General features: G+C 54.9%; 1 protein-coding gene across 1 annotated transcript; it reads left to right on the top strand.

The window, feature by feature from the left end:
- Positions 1-1,134: 1,134 nt before the first annotated feature.
- On the top strand, positions 1,135-27,089 carry LOC133356272 (putative lipid scramblase CLPTM1). The gene is made up of 14 exons (XM_061573694.1): positions 1,135-1,225; positions 13,283-13,416; positions 13,717-13,846; positions 14,595-14,753; positions 15,398-15,515; positions 16,221-16,306; positions 18,471-18,591; positions 19,043-19,287; positions 20,255-20,348; positions 21,140-21,330; positions 21,456-21,551; positions 22,359-22,494; positions 24,104-24,271; positions 25,040-27,089. Exons 1-14 carry the CDS (start codon positions 1,157-1,159, stop codon positions 25,273-25,275), a joined length of 1,983 nt encoding a protein of 660 aa, XP_061429678.1. The 5' UTR covers positions 1,135-1,156; the 3' UTR covers positions 25,276-27,089.

Genomic DNA, 27,089 nt, shown 5'->3' with positions numbered 1-27,089 from the left:
CGGGTGCAATGCAAAGGACATGTGAGCCATGAGAGATCTAAGAGAGAGACATAGAAAGAGAGACAGAGAGTCGGAAGTAACAGCCGACATAGGCAGGTAGGATGAAAACCGATGATCTGTTTTTGAATTCGGCTACGTGGTAGTTTTATGTGAACCTTCTTTTTCTCAATAACCCCCCCCCCCCACCCGACAATATTTTCACGTTTACAAAGATATTGTTTTGTTACTCGTCCATAAATGACGTCACGCGATTTTGGACGATTTTTGACCCCCCCCCCCCCCTTCGTCACACGGCGTCACAAAAAGTCAGATCCCCCCCCCGTCAAATATGACGTCACACAGTCAGACCCCCCCCCCCAAAAAAAAAAACATGCTTCAAATCGCTTTAAACTATTGTCATTGGAGTGCGCATTTAATGTGGCGCGTCATATTTGAGGGGGGGGTCTGACTTTTTGTGACGCCGTGCGACGAGGGGGGGGGTTCAAAAATCGTCCAAAATTGCGTGACGTCATTTATGGACGGCCCCTAAAGGTGACAGCCCCTGGTTCGATCCCGCATCAGGTAACGTAGCCCTTCCCTCCACGCAAATAAGGTCGGAATCATCCCGCCTTCATCCCGCCTTCAGGTACAATAGTCCCCGCCTCCAGCCCACACAAGCCGTCGTGACCCCGCCCCTCGCCATATAGCCACTCCTACTGCCCATATAAGGGCCTCGTGACCCCTTCCTTCGCCATAAAGCCCCTCCCACGACCCATATAAGGCCCCCGTGGCCACGCCCCTCGCCGTATAGCCCCTCCCACGACCCATATAAGGGCCTCGTGGCCACGCCCCTCGCCGTATAGCCCCCCCCACGACCCATATAAGGCCCGTGGCCACGCCCCTCGCCGTATAGCCCCTCCCACGACCCATATAAGGCCCCGTGGCCACGCTCCTCGCCGTATAGCTCCTCCCACGACCCATATAAGGGCATCGTGGCCACGCCCCTCGCCGTATAGCCCCTTCCACGACCCATATAAGGGCCTCGTGGCCACGCCCCTCATCGTATAGCTCCTCCCACGACCCATATAAGGGCCCCGTGGCCACGCCCCTCTTCCACTTGTAAGCCCCCGCACCCTCCCCCCGGTCTTTCTTTGCCCCGCCCCCCTCCCAGTCCAAGATGTCGGCGCAGGGAGAAGTCGAGGATTCGGCTACTGAGGATCAACGCGTGGCGCTGCGCAATGGGGAGGTATGGCGACTCCCGGCAGCGTGCGGCTCCAGCTCCCCCCGTAGCCACGGCTCCTGCCACGGCTCCGTCTGGCTCCGTCTGGCTCCCTTGTCACGGCGGCTCCCCCCCCCGGTGGGGTTGTCGTTGCTCGGGCCTAGACAATGCGGCCTCATGAGGGCCGGCCTCTCTCGTCACACGATGTGCGCTGTTGAGTGTTGAGTGGGGTCACGGGACTGGCGTCTGTGCCCTCGTCTAGCGGTGATCGTGGCCGGTGGCGAGACTAAGGGATTTCCCCCCCTCCCCACCCCATTAACTCTTGTGCTGATCACGGTTCAAGTCTGCCGTTGACACGAACGGCCATGACCCAGCAGTGGAGTGAGCATGGCGTGATGGTGACGTGAATGGGGGTTGGGGGGTGGTGATGTTTGGGATTTGTTTGAGATGCGTGCGGCATTGCGGTGGATGGCAACAGCTTAAAGGGAGGCCTCCAATCCAGCAGTGGACTCGTGGCTTAGTCTTTCGTTGGAAATCGGTCATGATCGATTCACTGCTGGATTGATCCGGGGCTTAGTCTGTCACTTGACAAGTCACGATCAATCCAGCCTTCCGGGATTGATCATGGATTTGTCAATGCCAGACAGAGCGATTTCCCTAAACTTGCACTGAAAAGTGTAGCATCGTTCGTGAACGGTGGCTACAGCTTGGAGAGGCCTTCATCCAGCAGTGGAATGATGGTGGCTGCTGCTGATGATGATTGTGAATTAAGGGAAATCGCACCCCTAACTCGCAGCTCTGTGAGGGGCTAACACCCCACTCAAATACCGGCATCGCACGCCGCCGGCATGCACAGATGGGTCAGAACCCACTTGCTGTACTGCCATCGCCCTGGTCACTGAGCAGGCGTGGTTCACAATGGACAGCGCGCGGGCACCGTTACCAATTGCAAACGGAGCCCACAGCTCTGCGTGGGGAGCAGTGGTGCAGTGCCTCAGTCATATTGGGCCCCTTTTTGTGTCTCTGTCCCCACCCCCCGCCGCGTCCCGACCACGCCGGTCAACGCGTCTTTGGTGAAGGTGGGGGTCGGGGGGGGCGCATAGAAGTATGGGACAACAATGCTGCACCGCCCTCTGCTGTCTACAACCTCGCGGCAGCTCCCACAGCATCCTGTTAGTCACGGCGGTCACCTGCAGTAATACAACAAGCCATTGGCCACAGGCTCAATCCGGCTTACCTTGCAATGGAATGGTTCCGGGCTTTTTGCACCATTTTTTGCACCATTTTACAAAAGGTCTCCATCACGAGGACGTCGTTGGGGATTCTGGGCGTCTTGTGTCGAACGGCCCTGGTTGACCGCCACCGACGGGGGATGTGGGACAGCCCAGGGTCACCGGTCGTTGCCGGACCGCGAATCGGGATTTTAGCATTTCAAGTTACGAGGACAGTCGAACATCGCATATCGGACCCGTCGCAGGTCCTGACCCTGAGCAATTTATTGTCCACCGACTACCCAATGCGGTGTGTACGCAACGGTGCAACAACTCTCTTTTCCCCCAAATCAATAGACGTCCGCGGGGCCGGGTGAGTGACAGACGGGGTGAACTTGACTCCTGTCACTCGCATGGACTCGTCAGTGACACTCATCCGTGGGGTCGTATCGCGGATCTTTGGACCGCTGTTAGCACTGGGCACAGCAAGCGTATGAACCCTGGTACCGTGCCGGGAAGATAGATCGGCTCTATTGGAATCCCATTTTATTGCGTGTCGTTTAGTGACTGAGTGTTTTATAATGGGCGGGGGGGGGGTCCAGTTTGTGCGAAAGCCGCAGCAGTGGCAAGCGCAGGTCATGTTCATCGTTGCTTGTGGTAAGCAGGGATGTGTGTGGAAAAACACCCTCGTGTTGAAGTGGTTTCATAACTCTGGCCGTTTGGTGGAGCGATGCCCATCAGTTTTCAGTCCCATTACTCCTGACTTCCCACAAAGCGGTGCTGATTTAATCCACCCAAGGAGGGATGATTGGTCGAGTCTATCCATGACAGGGATTTGAATTTGAAACCGGATCGAAAGTCATATGGCACCTAACCACAGAGACATCCGGCTGTCACTCTACTTATTCACATACAGCTAGATTTGAAGCTTTCGTGACTGCAAGGATTCATATTCTTAGGTTTTTTTCGGTAAAGTCACGTAGGTAAAACATCAAAATTATTTATTTTTATTAATTTGATGTTTTACCTACGTGACTTTACCGAATAAACCTAAGAATATTAATATCACATACAGCTGTTTATGCCAATCCACTGCTGGATGATAGCCTCATCCTGTGTGGATAAAGACTTACAATGCAACCGCCTCGTATAACCTGTCAGGCATGTTATTCACCCTCTCAAGCGCAATCCAGGCTCGTCCCTGTGCAGATTTAAGCGATGTAACAAGATCGGGTGCATTCCGTGTGATTTCGTCGCAGACTTTTATGGGCACATATAATGAAGTTATATAATTCCTGAAAAATGTGATTAACTTTTGCAGTGGGGTACGTATATATATTTTAATTACTAAACACATTCGTGAAGACGACTGCGCCTCTCAGAGGAAAACGTGTATATGCTCGGTGACGTTTTAGGCAGTAGCCCTTCTTCATAGCAGAGAGTTTCCTTCATGGCATAATGAAAGTGTTTTTGTTCACACACAGAATGCTGACGTGTATTTTCACTTCACCAATAGTTCATTCAAACCTGGCGGGACCGCCTTCCCTGCGGTCGACTCAAGCCAACTCGCACACCTGGTGCTGTGTGAAATCAGCATTGAGCCACGCTAAGATAAAGGTGGTCTGGCACAGGCGGTTCTGACCATGAACGCCCCAGTGCCGGCCTTAACAGGCACTCGCTCACAACATTTTGTCCCCTTCTGTAATAGGGGCACGCGGGCGCGGAGGGGGGTAGGAGATGGCGTTTTTTTCGTGCCGCGTCACGCTCGCGCGTGTGCGAACGTGGGTGCCGCGAGGGCCGATGGCGCGTTTGTGGGCCCACGCACGCTAGCGCCGTGTGCCGCTTTGCTTGCTGCTCAAACCCATCGCAGGCCCAGGGGTCTCTCGCTCGCCGCTCGTTGCAGAGGCTCGCAGTTCCAGACCCGCGGCCGCCCCGGTTAATGTCCGCGGGCGTAACCAACTGTTAACAACTACCACTTGCCGTCTGCTGGACGGTGGACGTTAAAGATCCCATGAGGCTGTTCAAAGTAGGGTAAGCCATTGTGTGCCAGCGTCGCGGCACGAAAATGTTGCCAGCTTATAACCTCAAATTACTGGGAGAATACAGAGCCCTTGCTCCACCTGCTATATGACACTTGGCAGGACCCTCCTGAAAAAGAGTTTTGAGACACAGTGAGGCCTTTTCTTTGCCCAATAAAACGTGGTAATAACAATTATTATTGCCAACCCACACAATTCAACGAGACTGGGAGCGTGCGGGTTCGTGCGTTTTCGTTAATTATGCCGCATTGTCGCCAATGCTCTGGCAACCATCCGCCAAGAGGCACGCATTTCTGAATCCCTGCGCCAGGCTCGGTGCGCGTGCGTGCTGCTGGGTTGTCCCCCCCACGCGGATGGAAAATTGTGAGCGCCTGGTAGTGGCATTTGGTGACGCTGCTACACGATTCTGAAATTGCGTTAATTGTGATTTCTGTGCTCCCCCGCCCCCCCCACCACATTAGGCCAGCCTGCAATGACCCCGAGTGTAGAGCGCGTGGGGTGGGTGGGCGATGGCGTTTGCCCCGTGACCACGCGCCGACGTTCCCTGCCCCGTGACCACGCGCCGACATTCCCTGTCCCGCCACCCACCACCCTGGGTTGGTTCGGAGGTCGGAGCTCTGAGCTGGTGTCGTCGAGTTCCTGACTTCGAATCCACGTTTCGGCCGCCTGTGGTTAAAATCCAGGTTCCTCAAATATTGTCAATTGATGATCTTGGCTCAGTCACCAATAACTGGTGCAAAAAACCCCTTGATTTGAAGCTTTCGTGACTGTAGGAATCCATACTCTTTGGTTCTTTCGGTGAAGTCACGTAGGTAGATGAAGGTTCTGCACTCGATTTGTCCAAATGTGTCTATAAATTCCAGCCAGCCCTGTGAGTTTTACTGTAGGGTGACGGGCATGGCTCTGGCAGGACGGGTGAGAGAGTGCTCCCCCTTAGTGGATGGTCTAGAGGTCACTTGAAGGGATCTCAGAGGCAACTCTGTGATAACCGCTTCAGTGAGCCGTTTTCCAGCGCAAATGATTGCAAAGCTGTTGTGAGATTTCTAAAATGGATTCTTGGCGACACCAATTGCAAGAAAATTATTAACAGCGACTTTCGTCTTAACAATGATTATCGTTATTACGCGAGGCTTTCGAACGAACGGATTCTTTGTCCGTCGCCACTACACCGCCGCCGGTAGCACAGTGGTGCTATCACGCGTTTGCTTTGCGCGTGTCAGGCGGCACCATGGCACACGTGGTTGCAAGCCAGATGTTCCATCAAATTGAATAAAATTAAAACCACGGGGACAAAACTCGAAGGCTCGGCCTGTCCACGTGACGGCCGAATGCTTTGCGGGCGAGTGAGCGCTGTGAGTGTTTGAGGCCGAGTGAGCTGGAGGGACGGGGGTGGGGGGTTGGTGGCGAGTAGCGAGGGCGAGAAGGCCGCGTGGACTTTGCACCGCGCGGATCGCGAGCACGGGGTACCTGCGTGAGCAACACGCCCAACTCCACTGTCTCCGCCGTGTCTCCACGGCTATGGTGTCTACTGTCTCCATTGCGTCTTAATTGTGTCCCCGTGTGATCTTCAGTGTCTTCACGGTGTGTCTACAGTCTTCCCGGTGTCTCTTCATGTGAACTTCGGTGTCTCTCTGGTGTCTCCACTGTCTCCGTGGTGTTTACATGTGATCTACGGTGTCTCCATGGTGTCTGCTATCTCCATCATGTCTATCGTGTGCCCATGGTGTGTTTCCATGAGGTCTGCATGTGATTTGACATTGTCTCCACGGTATCTCCAGTGCCTCCGCCATGTCTCCACGGTGTCTCCCTGTGATCTACGGTGTCTCCATGGTGTCTCTACTGCCATTGGTATTGCCATTGTCTCCGCGGTGTCCATACTTACGGTGTCGCACGCTTCGTCACCACGTGCCGGGTCTGCATCGCGTCACGAACGTGTCTTATCGTCCCCAGCGAGTGTCTTGTGTCTATCCCTGGCAGCATGGTCGGCACATGCTGACACGTAGCACGGGCTCGTGTCCGGGTGCACGTGGTTACGTGTGTTGCAGCACATGCTATCACATGTTAAGAGAGCAGTGCAAGGAAAGCGGACGTCACAGAGATACTTCCGAGATCTCTTGAAGTGACCTGTGATCTACGCAGTAGAGAGCAGCACAATCTCACTCACTTTGCACGTGATTTTCGATTTAAAGCTTTCGTGACTGCAGGGAATCATCTTCTTGGTTCTTTCGGTAAAGTCACGTAGAAGGGAAAGAACCAAGAAGATTTGCACGTGATGAGCACGGTTGGCTACGTACTGTACGAAAGAAGTTCAACATACATACATTCATGAAGAACTGATATTTTTTCTCAGAGCTGAAATATAATGAAGGGTAGAACCAAATAAAAAACGACTGGCCTGAGACCGTAAACTTGCTGCACTTGAGAGCCATGTTTAACCACAGGCGGCGGCTGAAACCCGGATTCAAACCCAGGGTCTCAGCGGTGCCGGTTCAGCGCTCTGACCTCTGAGCCACCCGGCCGTCTTGTGTTGCAGTGACCTCAACGGGCCCTTGCGACACAGCACCCCCCCCCCCCCCCCCCCTTTATTCGTGGCCAAAGCTGAGAGACGCTGGGGATGGTGGTGTGTTCGGTAACAACCGTCCTGCCCGTCGCCGCTTCTGAACCGATTTTGGCTTCCGTTGCCGGGAACCGGTGTGGCTTTGCACGTGCGACCGATCTCGCACGCCCGCGCCCTCGCCTTACAGTTCGGGGGTTCTGGCTGCGTCTCGCTCGGCCGGTGATGCGTCGCAAGTTTTTTTGTTGTAATTCTTGAGGTCGCACGGTGTAGCCGGGTGAGCCGGATCGGCGGGCGAGCAAACCCCATCTGTACCGACCCGCGCCGGCCAGCGTGGGCGCCACGACGGCTCGGAAATGTTAACGACCTCGCCTGGTATGCAGAAGGTTGTGGGTTTTGATCCCGACTCTGACGCCTGTTGTGTATTTGGAGTTTGCATGTCTCTCTCGCCCAATGGTCGTGTGGATTTTACTCGGGGTCCGGTTTTTTCCCTCCACATTCATAAACGTGCGTTTAGAATACGTGAAAAGACAAGTCGCTTCTGAAAAAGAGCTACGTAGCTGAGTAGTGGGCCTTACCTGGAAAAAATAAAACTAGTTTCTAGTCTTAATAGTTTAGACTCATCCTCGTGACCGCCACCATGACCACATGCTACGGGAAAGCCTTTAGTCCGGCAGTAGATCGATCAAGGAGGCTGTAGATGTTTTCTTAAGGAGTTCAACTCCATCGGATTATGACCAAATGACCGTAGAACGCTCAGAGGCTAAGCAGGTTGAGCCTGGATAACAGTGCTTAGGCAGGCGTTCACCATAGGGCTTGTGGGAGGACATATCGGACAGCAGATGCTGGTGTAGCAAGATTTGTTGTACCGTACTTCTGTGCTCCCACGCCTAAACTTCCAGCACTGACCAGCTTGTTGAAGTGTGGTCGAACAATTCCATGACCAACATGGCATTGGGAGTGCTTTATCTACAAGTGAACTGAAAAAAAGCTTGTTTATTATTTAAAATTTTAATTAATAGAATGTTAATGTATAGAATGATAAATAAACATATAGCTCGTACTGCACAGGTCGTATGTACTTGCTGTAAATGCAAGAGATGGTAATAATGCAAGTGGTAACGTTCACAGTATTTCACAGATGTTAAGGATCGTCAAAAGATACGGAGCTGAGCTCGGCGTCGCTTGAAAGCCAGGCGAGAGAGGGTGAGGCCCTTTTCAGTGTCTCTTAAGAAGTTGGTGCGGATTGAACTTTAATAATAATAATAGACGTAGTGGCCGCAACTCAGAGGTGCGGAGACAAGCTCAGAGTCGCTCGAAAGCATGATTGTCGAGGTGAGTTTTTAAGTGTCTCTTGAAGGAGGCGATTGAGGTGATGCTGCGAATGTGCAGAGGGATATCGTTCCAGACTGTTGGGGCTGCCACCAACTTTGCTGCTGCTGCTGCTGCTATGAATGTGCAGCAGCAGCAGCGGGACGACAACGATGATGACGGAGGTGGTGATGGCCGCGTTCCAGACAGAGAAACGACGCCCAGCAGTGACCATGCTCCTGGCCCTCGACGTAAAGAGGGGGAGGTTGAGTGGCGCTACTGCTGCCGTGCGGGGTGGCCAGCGTAGGGAGATCCGGTGGATGACCGAAAGCAAAAGCGGCTTGGTGGGCACAGGGCAGCAGGCGATGTTGTGTCGCTGACCCTGCTGGCGATGGCGAGCAGGCACACGTTAAGATTGCGTTAACGTGGCCTCCATGGTTCCCACTCGCTCTGTCGTGTGAATCCGATTGGGTAGAGAGGGCGGTTGTTCATGGATACGCGCTTCCGTGTCTTTCATACCCTCCCATTGTCTCTCTTCCAAACCCTTATTATAATAATAATAATGGCGACCTCGCTCAATAAAAAGAAAAACCCGTGTTATAGACGACAACTTTGATAGTTGCAGTTAGTCGCTGGTCTCGCGACATTTTGAACCTTTGGGCCTGTGCTCAGCAACTGTGTTAAAATATATATATCCATGCCACCTGCGGCTCAGAAAATGAGAGAGCTGAAAATAGAACACCCGCACTCCCGCAGGGATCACGCCCACGGTTACAGCTGCGCTGAGCGCCCGTCGCACGTCACAATTTGCATTGGGGATTGACGGAGCGTCGGGATACGGCTGCGTTTCAAGGCGCTGTGCAGAAATGGGGGGGGGGGGGGTACGTTTATTTTACAGGCAGAGAGATGCGGTGGAAGGTCTTGAGCCTGGACTTGAACAGGGCCAGGGAGCCATCAGCAGCACGGACGGCTGGGGGAAAGGAGTTCCAGACCTTGGGGGTCGTGGAGTAGAATGAATGGGTGATGTCCCACTGAGCGAAGGTTGACAGGGGGATTCGACAGAAAGACTTGGTTTGTGGAGCAGAGTGTAGAGTTGAGTGGAGTAGAGTAAAATGAGAGGGGAGAGGTAGGAGAGGGTGTGGAGGGGAATAGTGAGATGAGAGGGGAGAGGTAGGGGAGTGCATGGAGTGGAGCGGAGTGAGATAACAAGGGAGAAGTAGGAGAGGGAGGAGGGAGTGGAGTGAGATGACAAGGGAGAGGTAGGAGAGGGAGTGGAGTGAGATGAGAAGGGAGAGGTAGGAGAGGGAGTGGAGCGGAGTGGAGTGAGATGAGAAGGGAGAAGTAGGAGAGGGAGTGGAGTGAGATGACAAGGGAGAGGTAGTGGAGTGCATGGAGTGGAGTGAGATGAGAAGGGAGAGGTAGGAGAGTGCGTGGAGTGGAGTGAGATGAGAAGGGAGAGGTAGGAGAGGGAGTGGAGCGGAGTGGAGTGAGATGAGAAGGGAGAAGTAGGAGAGGGAGTGGAGTGAGATGACAAGGGAGAGGTAGGGGAGTGCATGGAGTGGAGTGAGATGACAAGGGAGAGGTAGGGGAGTGCATGGAGTGGAGTGAGATGACAAGGGAGAGGTAGGAGAGGGAGTGGAGTGAGATGAGAAGGGAGAGGTAGGAGAGTGCGTGGAGTGGAGTGAGATGAGAAGGGAGAGGTAGGAGAGGGAGTGGAGCGGAGTGGAGTGAGATGAGAAGGGAGAAGTAGGAGAGGGAGTGGAGTGAGATGACAAGGGAGAGGTAGGGGAGTGCGTGGAGTGGAGTGAGATGACAAGGGAGAGGTAGGAGAGGGAGTGGAGTGAGATGAGAAGGGAGAGGTAGGAGAGTGCGTGGAGTGGAGTGAGATGACAAGGGAGAGGTAGGGGAGTGCGTGGAGTGAGATGAGAAGGGAGAGGTAGGGGAGTGCATGGAGCGGAGTGAGATGAGAAGGGAGAGGTAGGAGAGGGAGTGGAGTGGAGTGAGATGACAAGGGAGAGGTAGGGGAGTGCGTGGAGTGAGATGAGAAGGGAGAGGTAGGAGAGTGCGTGGAGCGGAGTGGAGTGAGATGAGAAGGGAGAGGTAGGAGAGTGCGTGGAGCGGAGTGGAGTGAGATGAGAAGGGAGAGGTAGGAGAGTGCGTGGAGTGGAGTGAGATGACAAGGGAGAGGTAGGGGAGTGCGTGGAGTGAGATGAGAAGGGAGAGGTAGGAGAGTGCGTGGAGCGGAGTGGAGTGAGATGAGAAGGGAGAGGTAGGAGAGTGCGTGGAGTGGAGTGAGATGACAAGGGAGCGGTTGGCAGCGAGCGTCACTGCTCGGCAGTTCCGCGAATGATGCAACCTCGGCCAGAAAGTGACAATCACCAGAATAACAATAACCGTACACGCCGCACGGCCCTTAGTCCCTCCGCTGCTGGATGAGGGCCCCTCCCCACACAGTGCGGGCCGTGGTGGTCCCTTGACCACGCATCACTCTTGTCAGTGCAGGGAACATAGGTGTGGGAGCAGAGTACAGTACAACATTGGATTTTCCGCACGGTGCTCTGCTTTCCACGAAATAGCCCCACAGAATTATGCACTTGGGGTTTAAACTTAAAGGTAATTAATGATTTATATATATATAGCTGATATTGGTTATTTGTACAATGGTTTGACACGCACGTAGACCTGAATGCATCGTCGACATCCCAGCATCACACCGCCGCGCCCTACGGCAGCTTGCGCTAACACTGCCACTCGCGCCCTGCCGCGTGGCCTTGTGGGAACCTCGGTACCGATAAAGTTATCTATTTAAGTTTTTCTCCCGGATTTTGTTTTTTGATATTGTGCACGCACGTCATTGGAACGGAATCGGAAGAAAAACCGATGACTCACGCGTCCGTAAGCATGAGCGCGTACGTCATCGGAACGGGAAAGGAACGGGACGTGAATCTGTGCGCACACCCGCCGCATTCTGAGCGGTTCAGAGCTTGGTGACGAGACTTCCTGCCGAAGCGTTGTTCTGGGATGTTGGGAAAGAGGCCTCCCCGCACGGCGTGACGGACGCTGCTCGACGACACGAAGGGAGAGAGGGGGGCCGCGCAGCGTTATGAAGAAGGAAGCTCGTGATCGGACAAGATGGAGAGAGCTCGAGCCAAGGGACCTGCCTTGAAGCGGACGACTTGATGTCAGTGGAGGCCACCCGGCACGCAGATGTACGTGTGTGCGTGCATGCATGCATGCATGCTGCTGTGGCGAGCGAGACGTGTTCTCGGCGGTCGTCTCCGAGCGGCGGTGCGGTTCCCTCTGGTTCCTATGTGAACGTCCATTCCTGGGCCGGACTGAGCTGGGCCTGACCCAGACACCACAGCAACAGCAGCTGTCCGAACTCCTCTCGCTACCCCACCGCCGCCCCCGCTGCCGCACAGGATGGAACGAGTCCTGCGTTTGCACCGGCGATGTCCCCGTTACGGAATGTGCCACTCGCTTCGAGTTGAGGTTGGGAGGGGGGTGGGTGTCTTCGTGATCTCATTATCTCTCCCCGGATCTACTCGTGCGTGTCAGTGAGCGAGTGCGTGTGTACGTGCGGCGAGTTGAGTGTTCGAGGAACTGTGGGTGTCGAGTTATTTTCATTCGCGTAAGCTCTGTGGTCTTGATGTTTGGCCTCGCGTAAGCGGAAACGCCAGCCAAAGGTGCGGCCCTGCAATTTCTACTCGCACCACTGCCGGCAGAAGAGGCTCTCTGCGAGAGCAGGCTGTCGTGGGCTCTTGGCCTTACTCTTGCACGTTGACCCAGGCACGTCGGAGGAGGTGGGCGTAACCCAAAACTTTACCCTACCACAAGCAACCGGACGATGAACTGACCGCGGTGAAACCCGTTCACGCTGCTGGGCAGACGGAGTTGGTGGGGAGGAGCTAACTAACCCGTGCCATCGTTTCAACCGCCACGCCGGGAGATGGAATCGAACCGGCGATTGCTAGAAGTCACAGCGTGCTGCGAACGATTTTCCCACCGTGGCAGGTGTCTTGTATGGAGAAGACCCATGCAATGGGTGACCATGAACGCTGCACACAGATTGGGCCAGTCTGTTATTGTACCGCCATCTGAACAGGGCCGGGAATCGAACTTGGATCACTGGGCTCGAAGCGCAGTGCTCGAACCGTTTCAACACCGCTGCTGCACACCCAGTGGTGGTGCAATGGCAAAACCGTCTTCACCGGATTTTGAGGCACACTTTTGCCCCCTCCATATAATAAAGATGTCGTTGTGCATCTTATAATCCGATGATTTGTTTGTGTGTTTAATATGTGCATGTTAGTGTGTGTGCGCGTGTGAGGCAGTTCTGATCTGCCCACTCATTCGCTCGCTCACTAATTTGCTCACCTCTTCGGCAATTTGCTCAACACGAACTAACTCGCCCATCCGCTCGCTCGCTCGCTCGTTCGTTCACTCACCCACTCACTGACCCACCCACTCACCCACCCACTCATTCACTCACCCACCCACTCATCCACCCACTCATTCACTCACCCACCCACTCACCCACCCACTCACCCACCCACCCACTCATCCACCCACTCGCCACACTGCAGGTCACCTCGCTTCTCCTCCTTCTTTCCTAGCACTGCTCACATCGTCGTCTTATTTTCCCACAAACTCTCGTAACAACAACAATAACCTTGCTCGATTTCAAAAGCGTGCCGGCTGCTTGACGTTTTGGGCTTTTGGACCTGTGCTCAGCAAAGTTGTTAAAAAATGTAACAAAAATACCTGCACGTGCCATAGGAATGTGGAATTTGCCATCACTGGCCCTGCAGGCCTGTAAACGGGACATGAGCATCAACGCCTCAATGTGGCTCATTTGAGTAGTGGGTAATCACTCTGACTTGGACGTGTTCTGTGAGCGTGGACGATGATGCTGACGACGACGCTGACGAGGATTAAGACCGAGCCGGTGCCGTGTGAACGCACGCAGGTCGCGCTGGTGGACGGCGGCCAGGCCGACGGCGCCGTGGAGCCGGCGGCGAACGACAGCAACAACCAGCAGCAGCCGCCGCCGCCACCACCGCAGCCCAATGCGTGGCAGGTCATCAAGGGCGTGCTCTTCCGGTAGGCCTCGCGGATCGCCCTCCCTTTCCATAGCCGTGCCCCCCCCCCCCCCCCCCACTGTTGCTTCCCCCCCACCCCACGATCCCCCAGCCTCTGCCAGGGTGGTCAGCGTGCCTGCCCAGTCGCCCCGCGGGCACGCGCTCTCTCCCGTCCGCACTGTGAACGCGTTGAGGCGTATCTACGACGATGAGTGCGGCGTGATTACGTGTTTTTAATAAGAATACTCGGTGACCTATCTGATGCAGAGCGTACATCTTGTAACCAATTCTGCTGCTGCTTCTGCTTTTGCCGCTCCGTCAGAATCTTCATCATCTGGGTGATCAGCAGTTGGTTCCGCCGGGGATCGGCGCCGCAGGAGGGGGCTGCACCTGGGGAGGCGGCTGTGATGCGACCGCCCAGCCGCAACCTATTTCCCAAGGACACGCTTATGGTACGCGACGCACACAGACAAAGGGTCTCCACGGGTAGCCCGCGCACGCCGCTGGGGCAAAGCGCACCCATCTGCGAGGGGGTGGCGTGCGTACCCGGCCGCCTTTGTCTTCCTCAGCGCTAATATTTACCCACTGCACCGGGGACTTGTTTAAGGCTGGTGTCGACCTCGAGGAGGTCTAGCAGCAATTCGGATATTCGCCACCGCCATGTCTACCACGAGTGGGAATCGAACATAGACTCGGCGAATTCGTAGCACAGTGCGCTAACCATTGTATCAGTGCTCTCAGCTCATGGTGCGGACACGCGCACGCACATACAGCCCCCCCCCTCCTCCAACGTGCCCCCTCCCCTATGTGCAGTCATGGCCTCACCCTCACCCTTTCCCAGAAGGGATGGATGGCCGACTCCGTGTCTCTCTAGACCAGTGGTTCTTAACCTTTACGGGAGCCTGCATCCCTTTGGTTTTCTTAAATGGCATCTCGCACCCCCGGTGGGTGCTTGCACCCCAAGTTAAGAACCACTGCGCTAGACAATGGTCGACTGACTCTCCGCTGTCTGACGACAGCAAACCGACGGAGCGATGTGTGTTGCACGCTCGACACGCGTGTGCGTGCGCATGTTGGCGATTGCGTGATGTCGCCACGCGCTTGTGTTGAATACGCTCGTGTGCAAGACACCTGCATGTACGTGTGCTTGTGTGCGCGATGGTGGTCGCGTGACGTTGCGACGTGTGTCTGTGCGTGCAGGACATGCGCGTGTACGTGTCGGAGCAGGAGCTGTTCACGCAGTTTAACGACAGCTCGGTGCTCGTGTGGGAGTTGCTGGACCTTGGCTACGGGGACTGGGCTTCGGGTCCCAACGGGGACGGCTCCTTCTCCAGCTCCCACGAGATCAACATCTCAGAGGCACGCTCTCACCACCGCGCTCTCACCACCGCGCTCTCACCACCGCGCTCTCACCACCGCGCTCTCACCACCGCGCTCTCACCACCGCGCTCGCTCGTCCGCTCGCTCGCACACTTGGTCACCCACACTCATAACCGTCCACTTGCCCACCCGCTCACCCCTTCACTCGCCCATTTACTCGCCCACTCGCCCGCCTGCTCACCCATATACTCGCCCACTCCCACTCACATATCCGCTCACTCGCCCGCCCACTCACCCCCTCGTTCACGTTGCGGAAGTAGCGGCGGTTATGGTGACGGAAGTGATAACGGTGGTTGTGGTGTTCACAGTGATAGCGGTGGACGTGGTGGTATGATGAGAGTTGAACTTGGTATCGGTGGTAGTTGGTGATATTTTGATTGTGGTGGTATTGGTAGTTGTGGTGATAGTGGTAATACTGTGATCGTGGTGGTTGTGGTGGTAGTTCTGATCACAATGGTGGTGGTTGTGGTGATAGGATCGTGATGGTGGTGGTTGTAGTTGTGGTGGTGTTGACGGTGGTTGCGGTGGTAGTTGCGATCATGATGATAGTTGGGATTGTGATGGTGGTGGTTTGCGGTGGTAGTTGTGATCGTGGTGGTGGTGGTGGTGGTTGCGGTGTACAGAACGTACAGAACAACGGCTCCATCTACATCCACATCTTCTTCACTAAGAGCGGTCACCACCCCGACCCCGCGCGCAAGGAGGAGTACCGGCGCCTCGCCACCACGCACATCTCCCGCAGTACGTACGAGACAGACAAACACAAAGATCCCCCGGATAGCCCCAACAGACTTTTGGGGCAAGTGCTGTGAGCGGGCACCTATGAGGGCCCGCACTGCACACAAAGGAGTGGGTGGTCCGCACCACTCCCAGCTCCCTTTGTCTCCCCATTGGTGATATTTTGCACGTCGCACCAGTTACTCATTCAAGGCGGAGTCCAGAGTGTTTGCTCTGCGTCTTGCATTCTGCTGTGTGACACAGTAAGGTGTGTGACAGTATGTGACGCTGTGTTTGCTGTATGTGTGCGTGCGCTATTTGTGATGCTGTGTGTGCCGTGACACTGTGACGTATGGTACGCTGTGTGTGATGCCGCTTGTTTAGCGTGTGGAATGTGACGCCGTGTGGGATGACGTGTGTGACCCCATGTGTTTAGCATGTGCAGTGTGACGCCATGTGTTTAGCTTTGTGCAGTGTGACGCCATGTGTTTAGCATGTGCAGTGTAACGGTGTGTGTGACGATGCCACGTATGACGCCATGTGTTTAGCGTGTGCAGTGCGACGCCGTGTGTTTAGCGTGTGCAGTGTGACGGTGTGTGTTTAGCGTGTGCTGTGTGACCCCTTGTGTTTAGCGTGTCCAGCGCGACGCCGTGTGTTTAGCGTGTGACGGTGTGTGTTTAGCGTGTGACGGTGTGTGTGACGATGCCACGTGTGACGACGCGTGCGCAGTGCTGAACAAGTACAAGAAGCGTCGCTTCCTCAAGACGAAGAACCTGCTGACGGGCGAGACGGAGGCCAGCCCCGAGATGATCAAGGTGGGGCACCGTTCTCCGGCCCTCGCGCCGCCCTCACGGTCACCCCTCCTCTTCGCCCAGCAACGCCTCGCTGAGCCTCAAGACTCCCTGTGCAGGAGGTTCCTGCCACGTGTTTGCGACAATGATACCGATTTCGGCTCGTAGTGCTGCGTTGCCGCCACCGCGAAGTTCTTCTCTCTCTCTTGAAGACTTTGAGGTGCGAGGAGGGAAGGCGGCCACGCGATGAGCCGGTGCCAACAATTGCTTAGGGTCTGCGGTCCTCTATTTATGAAGGTGTTATACTGGTAGGAATGAAGTGGACCAGCCACCAATAGATTATATCGTCCGTCCGTTTGTCCGTCCGTCCGTGTAGCAACATCGCCCCCTACTGCAAACATTTGGCATGACCCTACAAAAACCGAGACCTAGGCCTGAAACTCTCCCTTCGTATCGTACCCCCGCGTGTGTGAAAGGGAGTTAATGTTTAACAATGTTACATTCCCTCATGTTTTTTAATAGAAACATTTACATTTTAAGCTTTTACATAAATAATTAAAACATTTATATTTTAAAATTAACTCACGGCGGCCTAAGGCCTACAGCTAGGCCTAAAGCCTAGACCTAGGCCTCAAACTCTCCCTTCGTATCGTACCCCCGCGTGTGTGAAAGGGAGTTAATGTTTAACAATGTTACATTCCATGATGTTTTTTCATAGAAACATTTACATTTAAAGCTTTTACATTAAAAACAACTCCCTACACCCCCCCTCGTCGGCGGCTCTCCAGCCGAGCCAGGCCTGGGAATCTCTCCCCCGCTCGGGGTGTATTGGGCGGGGCTACAGCGGCCGGGGGCGGGGCTACGCGGGGCTGGGCAGGGCAACGGCGGCAGGGGGCGTGGGCACGAGGTGGAGCGCGGGGCTACGCGGGGTTGGGGTGGGGTTACGGTGGTAAGGGGCGGGGCAACGAGTTGGGGGCGGGGACACCGAGATGGGGCGGGGCCACAGGTGGCCGGGGCGGGGTTACGCGGGGTGGAGGGCGGGGCCACAGGGCATCCACTTATTGGCAGCCATTTTTTGCCATTTCATTTTATTATAGCCATTCAATTGTTCGGTCCTACCAGCCCACCCCACAGGGTCCTGTTCCACCAATTAATGAGCGTTTACGTGTGCGAGGAAACCGAAGCATACGGCGCAATCCACGCATGCGAGGGGGGGAAACACTCTATCCCACACAGATGAAACAGGTGGAGTCGATATTTTTGCTGGAATGCCTTCTCCTGGCAAAGCCGGGGCAAGACTTCCTCCTCTGCGTCACCCACGGGAAGAGAGTTTCGCAACATCTCTGTGCGATACACGAACCCTCGCCGCTGCTGCTCCACAGCGCTGGGTTATAGGCCACGTGGATAGCCACGTGGATACCCACTCCCACTACCGCCCGGTTAGGGGGTGACGTTGCTGTTCCACACCCTCTCGCATGCAATCGCTCACACTCGCACACTCTGCAGAGAAGAGAGGGGACATACAAACTGCACACACTCTGCAGAACATGGGTAGAACATACAGACTTCACGCAGAATGGCGCACGAGTCGGGAATCAAACCCAGCACTAGAGGCCGACCGAAACTGAATTTCTGGTTTCGACCGAAACCGAAACCAGACCGAAAGTAAAAAAATTACTTTCGGCCGAAACAGAAAGTAAACCGAAAGAGGCCATTTGCCACCTTTTGGCGCCGAAACCGAAACCAAATTTCGGTCGGTCTCTACCCAGCACCTTCTTGATGCAAGGCGCGAGCAGCCCGGCACGGCGCAGCATAACCACCGAGTGTTGCCCCTTTTAAAATAGTGAATGGGCAGCTGCAGTGGCACCCTCACTGTGGACCCTGCAGAGCTGGAGTCAAGCCAACTTAGTGCAGAACCACAAGTAGCCTCATGGGTTCTTTTGTGCAGTCATTGGTGACCGGGTTAAATCATTCTGCCGCCACTGCAGCTGCTGCTGCAGCTCGTGGTCGTGCCGCTAAAACTGCTGATGAGAGATGTTGTTGACGATGGCAATGATCGTGATGATGATGTTGGTTATGCTGTTGCTTATGTTGTTGCTGCTGCTACCGCCACTGCTGCTGCTGTCGCTGCTACTATTGCTGCTGCTCCTGTTGCTGCTGCCACTTGCTGCTGTTGCTGCTACTGTAGCGAGCGGAGGACTATGGGCCGGTGGAGATCCTGTCGCACTGGCACCCGAACGTCACCATCAACATCGTGGACGACCACACGTCCTGGGTCAAGGGATCGGTGCCACCCCCGCTCGACCAGTGTGAGCTGCGACGGCCGTCCGCACGCCAACACCGGGAGACGCGCGGGGAAGACGCGCCGGGGAGGCATGGAGGCACATGGGGGGAAGGAGACGGGAGATCAGTCGGGACACGAGACGAGTGGAGATACGAGACCTGTGCGGGCATGCAGGGATATGTGACACCATAGGACATGGTGCTTGTGGTTACATAACACATGGGAGCATGAGACACGTGTGTCCTTCGCTTCACCTAATCTAGTTCCACGTCCGTCTTCTATCCCGTGTCCCCCGTCCTTCCACCTCGTGCTCCCGTCTCTCACCTCATGTCCCCCCGTCTTGTCCCGTGTCTCCGTCTCGTCTCGTGTCTCCGTCTCCCACCTCGTGTCTCCGTCTCATCCCGTGTCCCCGTCTCGTCCCGTGTCCCCGTCTCACCTCTTGTCCCCGTCTCGTCCCGTGTCCCCCCGCACCCCAGACGTCAAGTTCGACGCGGTGAGCGGCGATTACTTCCCCGTGGTTTTCTTCAACGACTACTGGAACCTGCAGAAGGACTTCTACCCCATCAACAGCTCGTTGCGCAGCCTGCCGCTGCACGTCACGTTCTCGCCGCTCTCGCTCTGGCGCTGGCAGATGTACGCGGCTCAGTCGACGCGCTCCGCCTGGAACATCCTCGGAGACGACATCTACGACCAGTCCGACGAGGAGCAGGACTCCGTGAAGGTGCGGTGGGGGTGGGGGGCGTCACCGACTGTCGGCGTCGCGATGCCGTCCCGGGCAAACAATCGTCGTCATCGCCTTGACCCACTCGTCATCGTCATCGTTCACTGTCATCATCATTGCCATCATCACTACCCACACTCATCATCACCTTCATCATGACCATCTTCTCCACCCACTCAAATCATCACTATCATCGTCGTCACCACCCACTGTCATCATCGTCATCATCACGATCATCTCCACCCACCACTCCCTGTTATCGTCCCCTTATTCACTGCCATCACCATCATTCCTACTCTCATCATCATCACTGCTATCATCACTACCCATTCTCATCGCCTTTATAATCATCTCCACCCACTCTCATCATCACCATCATCACCGTTGCCATAATAACCATGGTAACCACTCGCTGCAATCCTCGCCACCACTCTGCATCATCGATTGTGTAACGAGGGGATGACCCAAAGAAAAAGCGGTGCTGCTGATAAAACGCTGAAAGCAAATCTGGGCTGGGTTTCAGCTGTGCGGGAGCCGAAGGATCTGGCAGCAGGAAGGAAGTGACAGCAGCTTGTGGTGGCATAGCCTCGAGGTCTTCACATGTTGCTGCTGCTGCGGTTATTGCTGCTACTGCTGTTGCTTTTATTGTTGCTGCTGTGGTTGCTGTTTTTGATGTTGCTGCTACTGTGGTTGTTGTTGTTGCGGTTGTGAATGTTGCTGTTATTTTTGTTGCTCCTATTTTTGTTGCTGTGGTTGTTGCCGATGTTATCGTTGTTGATGTGGTTGCTATCTGTGCTGCTGCTGCTGTTGTTGCTGCTGCGGTTATTGTTGCTGCTATTTTTGTTGCTGCTGTGGTCATTGTTGCTGCTGTCGCTGTGGTTGTTGATGCAGTCGCTGTTTTTGTTGTTGTGGTTGTTGTGGTTGCTGCTGCTGCTGTACCCCACGCGTTGCGTTGCCGTGGCTACAGGTGGCGCTGCTGGAGACAAACCCCTACCTCCTGGGCATCACCATCGTCGTCTCCATCGTGCACAGCATCTTCGAGTTCCTCGCCTTCAAGAACGGTGCGGCTCTCTCTTGTAGCTCTTATCTCTCCCTCCTCTCTCGCTTATCTCTCCCTCGCTTATATCTCCCTCCTCTCTCTCTCTTATCTCTCTCATATCTCTCATCTCTCCCTCTTTCTCTCTCTCTCTTATCTCTCCCTCTTCCATCTCTTGTCTCTCCCTCCTCCCTCTCTCTCTTATATCTCTCTCATCTCTCCCTCTCTCTTTCTTAGAGCTCTTATCTCTCTGATCTCTCCATCCTCTCTGTCTTCTCGCCTCTCTCTCCTCTCCATATCTCTCTCCTTGTGTCTCCCCTCCCATAACATGCCGGCTCGGCATTATTACTCGAGTACCGGGGAGACAAAGGCGGTCGAGCGTGGTGCTGGTTACCAGCCCCCTTTGTTGGGAGTTCTGGCCTTCATAGGTGCTCGCTAACAGCACTTGCCCCTAAAGTCTGATGTATATATGTATGTTGAACTTCTTTCGCACCGTACGTAGCCAACCGTGATAATCTTTAGTGTGGGGGAACAACCACAAACTCCACACAAAAATAAGTTCTAACGAAATACGTTTGCAATCTATATGATGATTTATAAGTGCATAGCTCCACAGTGGCTTCCTTATATCGGAAGGAAGCGCGTTCCAGACGGCCGCAGTGGCGCATCTGAAAGCGCGCCGACGCGGTAGCCGTCTTTGTTCGACGGCCAGCCAGAAGCCGCCGCTGCTGCTGTTGCTGCCGCTGCTGCGAGGGTGATCGGAGTGTGTGTGTCTGTGCGTGCGTGTGCGACACTCACTTCACGTGCTCACAACAGACATCCAGTTCTGGAACAGCCGGCAGTCCCTGGAGGGCCTATCGGTGCGCTCGGTGATCTTCGGCGTGTTCCAGTCGGCTGTCGTGCTGCTCTACATCCTGGATAACGAGACCAACTTCGTGGTGCAGATCAGCGTCTTCGTGGGGCTCCTCATCGACCTCTGGAAGGTCACCAAGGTCATGAACATCAAGGTGAGAGCTCGCCCCCCCCCGCACAACCCCCACAACCCCCACTCACCCGCCCCCCTCCGCTGGCCGGGCCGGCGCCCGCCAGGGGTGACGGACGGAGGAGGCTAACCCCCCCTCTCGACCCGCAGGTGGATCGCGAGAACAAGCTGCTGGGTATCATCCCGCGTGTGCGCTTTGAGAACAAGTCCACCTACATGAAGTCGTCCACCAAGGACTACGACGACGTGAGTGCCGGCGAGCGTCCACGCCACTGCTTGGTCTGAAACAAATCAGAAGAGGTTTTTACCCTTCCTGGGAATCAAACGGCAGGTGTGAAGATGTTCAAACACCAAATAGAAAGCTTTTGCAAGGAATCAAGTTTGCATTAACCACACGTGGCACTTGTGCTGTTTGAACACCTTAACACCTAATTGTAACCTCATTTGCCAGTAAAAAATATGATAATTGGTTTTTTACCCTTTTATCTGGCAACAAAACTTACACCTTTTTTTTTACAAGGAGTCATGTTTGCATAGACCACAATACCTGCAGTCATAATGCAAACAAACAACAAAACTTTGATAATGTATGCAAGCAAAAAACATAACTAGGCTCTAAGGAAAGCTGTCTCGGGTGTGGACCAATCAACTTCAAGGACAGTGCATACATTATCAGAGTTATGGTTTTTGTTTGCATTATGACTGCAGGTATTGTGGTCTATGCAAACATGACTCCTCGTAAAAAAGGTGTCAGTTTTGTTGCCATATAAAAGGGTAAAAAACCAATTCCCTTAACACCTGTTTTATTGCCAGAAAGGGTAAAAATTTCTTCTAATTTTTTCATACTTTGATAGTGACAAAAAAGGTCACATCGTCGTTTGGCCGTGATCTGTCCGCTGCCGCTTGAAGGCCTCCCTCCCCTGGTTCCTGCACCACCGATTCGCATGGCTGGCTACGTACGGGGCGAAAGAAGTTCCAACATACGTGCATACGCACGCGTGCACGCGCTGATTTCATCGCCGCATTTCCGTGTGCGCATGCGTGCGGGTGCAGATGGCGTTCCGCTACCTGTCGTGGGCGCTGTTCCCGCTGCTTGGCTGCTACGCGGTCTACAGCCTCGTGTACCAAGAGCACAAGAGCTGGTACTCCTGGGTGCTCAGCATGCTCTACGGATTCCTGCTCACCTTCGGTGCGTGCGTCTGCGTGCGTGCGTCTGCGTGCGTGCGTGCGTGCGGGACACTTACACCCAGGTGGTCTCCGTGACTTTGTGCTGAGCCGGCACCGCCGAGACCCTGGGTTCGAATCCAGGTTTCTGCCACCTGCGATTAAACCGGGTTCTCAAGTACAGCGAGTTGATGTGCCAAGCCCCGTCACCAATAACCGTACAATGTGGAATCCCATCGTGTTCAATTCAGTACGGCACTTAACCCGTCCACATTCCAGCTCTTGTGAGATTAACGTTAGGTTTACACGATCTCGGAAGTGGTTCCGTGATGTCCGCTCTTGCGGGGGCGCCTTGCGAGGGTTTTGAATGAATTCTTAGCAGAGTGATGCTTGTCACTTTGTTTACTGGGGTAAAATTTGTATCGCATTTGCGCTCTTAAGCCTGCGGTCAACCCACGGCGGGACGAAGTGGCCGAGACGAGGGTTCGGCGCCGCGTACCGTATCTTTTAGTGTACCGTATCTTTCTGTGTACCGTAGCTCAAGAAAGTAGTTCGTTGTCGACCGCTCAGATACCACGTTTCGCGTTGAGCGAAAAGCGATTCCCTCGATAGGGGAGAGCCGCCTTTTAGCGAAGATGCATTGTAGCGTGTAAGCGAGGACTCGACCCCGTACAGCGGAACACCGTCTCTTGTCGCCTCCCGCCCGGTGAAGCCAGCGGCGCTGTAATAGAGCAATATAAAATCGTACACCTGAGCAAAATAACCGATGAGAGATTTGCCCCCCATATGTGTAAGAAAATGGCTGTGGCTTGGGGCATGTCTTTGCCCGTATACGGTCACTGTTGATCGTTAATCGAGATTCACTGTATCGATTCCCGCTCAGTCGATCCATAATAAACAAACATCAGAAATACCGGGTTGATCATATTTTTCAGGCTAATCGCTATTGTCGATTCATTTGCCAATCGATCCGTCGATCGTGTCATGGTGTGACACGCCCCCCTTCATTTGATTGGCTATTATCAGCAACGTCGGCGATTCATGGATCGTGTCATGATGTGACACGCGCCCCTTCGTTTGATTGGCTAATATCAGAAATTCTAGATTTGAAGCTTTCGTGACTGCAAGGATTCATATTCTTAGGTTTTTTCGGTAAAGTCACGTAGGTAAAAAATTAAAATTAATAAAAGTAAAATAAAAATAAAATTAAAAATCACGACGTTTCGGAGGCAACACAAGCTTCCGTCTTCAGGTGGAATCGTCACAGCACGATAGCTGTATCAAGTGATACACTTGATACAGCTATCGTGCTGTGACACTTGATACAGCTATTGTGCTGTGACGGTTCCACCTGAAGACGGAAGCTTGTGTTGCCTCTGAAACGTCGTGATTTTTTATTTTATTTTACTTTTATAATTTTTTACCTACTTGACTTGACCGAAAAAACCTAAGAATATAATATCAGCAAGGCCGGTGATTCTGTCGCAGTCCGCTTTTTAAATTAAGTACCACAGCGCCACTGAACCGGCGCTCTCCTCCTGCCCCCCCCCCATCCCGTCTCGCCCGGCCCACTGTCCCCGGGACACCCTCGGTGCCGCACCTCCATAACGCCCCCCCCCCCCGTCTCCCCCCAGGGTTCATCACGATGACCCCGCAGCTGTTCATCAACTACAAGCTCAAGTCGGTGGCTCACCTGCCGTGGCGCATGCTCACCTACAAGGCGCTCAACACCTTCATCGACGACCTCTTCGCCTTCGTCATCAAGATGCCCATGATGTACAGAATAGGCTGCCTGCGTGACGGTGAGTTCCCAGGGCACGCATCCACGGCCGCCACTCGTGACGACAACAATGATACTATCATGGGACCTTTTTTGCCAGTATCAAAAGTAAAAAAATAAGAATAGGTTTTACCCATTTCTGGCAATAAATTAGGAGTTGTGATTAGATGTTCAAACGCCAAATAGATAACGTAATACAGTTTTTGGGTTACATCGCGTAAATATATAAATGTGTCGTTAATCCCGCCACCGGTTTGTCACGTTAACAGGTTTAACGACACATATATTTACGCGATCGAACCCAAAACAATCCTGCATTACGGATGATATTGGTCGCGAAAGACTCCGTGTTAAACTGACCAAATAGATACCTTTTGCAAGGAATCAAGCCACACACACAGTACGTGCGGTGAGCATGCAAACAATATCTATTCGCCGTTTGAACATCTTAACACAACTCCTGCTTTATTGACCGAAAGGGTAAACGCCTATTGTTATTTTTAAACAACAACAACAACAATTACCTTGCTCATATTGTGCCACACTGCTATCCGGAACCTTGACACTGGGTGCTGTTTGGTGCTGCTGGCCGATTTCATATTTTGGCCCTTTGAGCCGTGCTGAGCAGTTGTGTGGGGGGGTCACAAACTCGCGAGCGAGCCAGGCCGGGCCGGCTCGGGGCGGCAGTGCGCCAGCGCAGCACGGACGGTGCCGGCGGGAAAGGAGACGTTGCCGTGACCGTTCCCCCGCGGTCCCCGTGCCCCCCCCCCCCCCCCCCACGTGCCCGCAGACGTGGTGTTCTTCATCTACCTGTACCAACGCTGGATCTACCGTGTCGACCCGCGGCGCACCAACGAGTTCGGCACCAGCGGGTTAGACGAGCGGGGGAACCCCGTGGTGGCGGGGGGGGCGGGCGACGACGCCCCGTCCTCCTCCACCCCCGCCCTGGCCGCCCCGCCCGACCCCGCCGATGGGGGGGGCGACGACGCATCTGCCAAGACCCCCGAGGACAAGAAGACAGATTAGCGACCCCCCCCCCTTCTCCCCCACCACCGCTTCCCTATGACCCCCCCCCCGCCCCCTAAATCCACGTTATTATTTCACTCCCGCCCGCTCCCCTCCCTCAATATTTTTATGTTGGCGCCGCGGATCGTCGCGCCAGGCGCTGTCGATGCACTGTACATAGAGAGAATTTGGCTCGTGCGGGAGGGCCGTTGGCGGCAGGGGTCTTGGGTGGGCGCAAGGACGGCCGCGCTTGGGCACGACGTGCCAGCGGGAGGGGGGGGGGCGGTGAAGGCGACGGAGGTGAAGGGGGTCGACGCTCGTGGTCTCGTTGGGTAATGTGGCGTTAGTGTTGGGGTGGTGGTGCTAGTTGTTTCATTGGCTCATGGTGTAAGTGGTAGGCTAGCTTCTGATTGGCTGCTGTGGTTCGTGCTAGGTGTAGGAGTAGAGGTAACGGTCTGATTGGCTAGTGGTTGAGAGTATGGCTTGTGATTGGCTCGTGATGGGAGCAGGGCTTGTGATTGACTCGTGATGGGAGTATGGCGAATGATTGGCTCGTGATGGGAGCAGGGCTTGTGAATGGCTCGTGATGGGAGCAGGGCTTGTGAATGGCTATTGATAGGAGCAGGGCGAGTGATTAGTTAGTGTTAGTTTTAGGAGGAGGGCGAGTGATTGGCTCGCCGTAGTTCTAGGAACAGGACTGTGATTGGCTAGTGGTAGTCGTAGGAGCAGGGTTAATGATTAGCTAGTTTGCTCCCCATATTGGCGCTCAGCCCGTCTCCCCCGTCGCCGCCGCCGCCGCGGTTGTCCTCTCTGCGCTGCTCGTCGTTCCACGTCCCGCTGGCCACGTTCGCCTTGCCGCAGGAGACGCTGCTCGTGCTGTAACGAAAACGCAAATGGTAGCGAAACAAAGCGTGCGCGCGTGTGTGTGCTCGTGTGTAGGCGCGCGCGTCCGTGTGTAGGTGTGCGTGCGCGCGTGTGTGTGCGCATCGTGGTCACCTGTCCGGCTGCCGGCGTCGTCGTCGTAGATGCGTAACCCCCCTCCTACAAACCCCGTGCGTCGCGCTGCACCGAGTTTTGAATCCTGTTCCCCGTTTTTAATCGTGTCCTGTTTACCCTCCTCACGAGTGCCAGGAAGCCTCCCCCCCCCCCCCCCCAACTCCCCACAGGTAGCGGACGCTCAATCAGCCGGTGGTGGAACAGTTGGCAGAGGGCTACGTGTTGTCTGTTAGTTTAATTGTGGTGGCCCCTCTCGCCCGGGCCAAACCCTCCTGACCAAATCCTGTTGGGGAGGGGGGGGGGCGCGACCCCCGCGCCGACCGTGCGAGGTCCGGCTCTGATCCACGCCACGCCCTCGGCGTCGGATCCTACCGATCGCGGCCACGCTGCTCCGCGCGTTTTCGCGCAACTCTCGCTTTGCCGCTCTTCTCTCGCATCGTGCCGCAGCGGCGTACAAGTTCGGCACAATGTCCGACGTTTCGGTCCACGCACTGTGTGAGGGCGGGGTGGTGGGGTGGAGCTTCTTCGACAACTGAAGGAATTGAAGAGACTCGCCGGCACGCGTGACGTTGGACGTCGCGGTGGACGAACTGCACGGCGCAGGAAGAGCCGATGGCGTCGCTCGCTCGCTCGCCCTCCGTGCGAACCACGCTGGGCAGCGTGGGGGTCAGGAGGACGAGGGGGGGGGAGGTTGGGGTGGGGGGGTGAGTGTGTGGCCGCGAATGCCGGATGTGGGGCCGAGGGCTCGAGGCGGTGTTGGCGTGAAACGCGTGTGGCTGCGTTGAGGCCGCGATCGCCGATCCGGTGAAAAAAAAAAATAAAAACCCACATCGGTGCCA

The sequence above is a fragment of the Lethenteron reissneri genome, chromosome 53 (genome assembly GCF_015708825.2).
Source record: "Lethenteron reissneri isolate LAM-NWPU_2019-01 chromosome 53, ASM1570882v1, whole genome shotgun sequence".
NCBI lineage: Eukaryota > Metazoa > Chordata > Hyperoartia > Petromyzontiformes > Petromyzontidae > Lethenteron > Lethenteron reissneri.
Note: the sequence above shows the minus strand (reverse complement) of the source record. Positions and strands in the feature narration are given on the sequence as shown.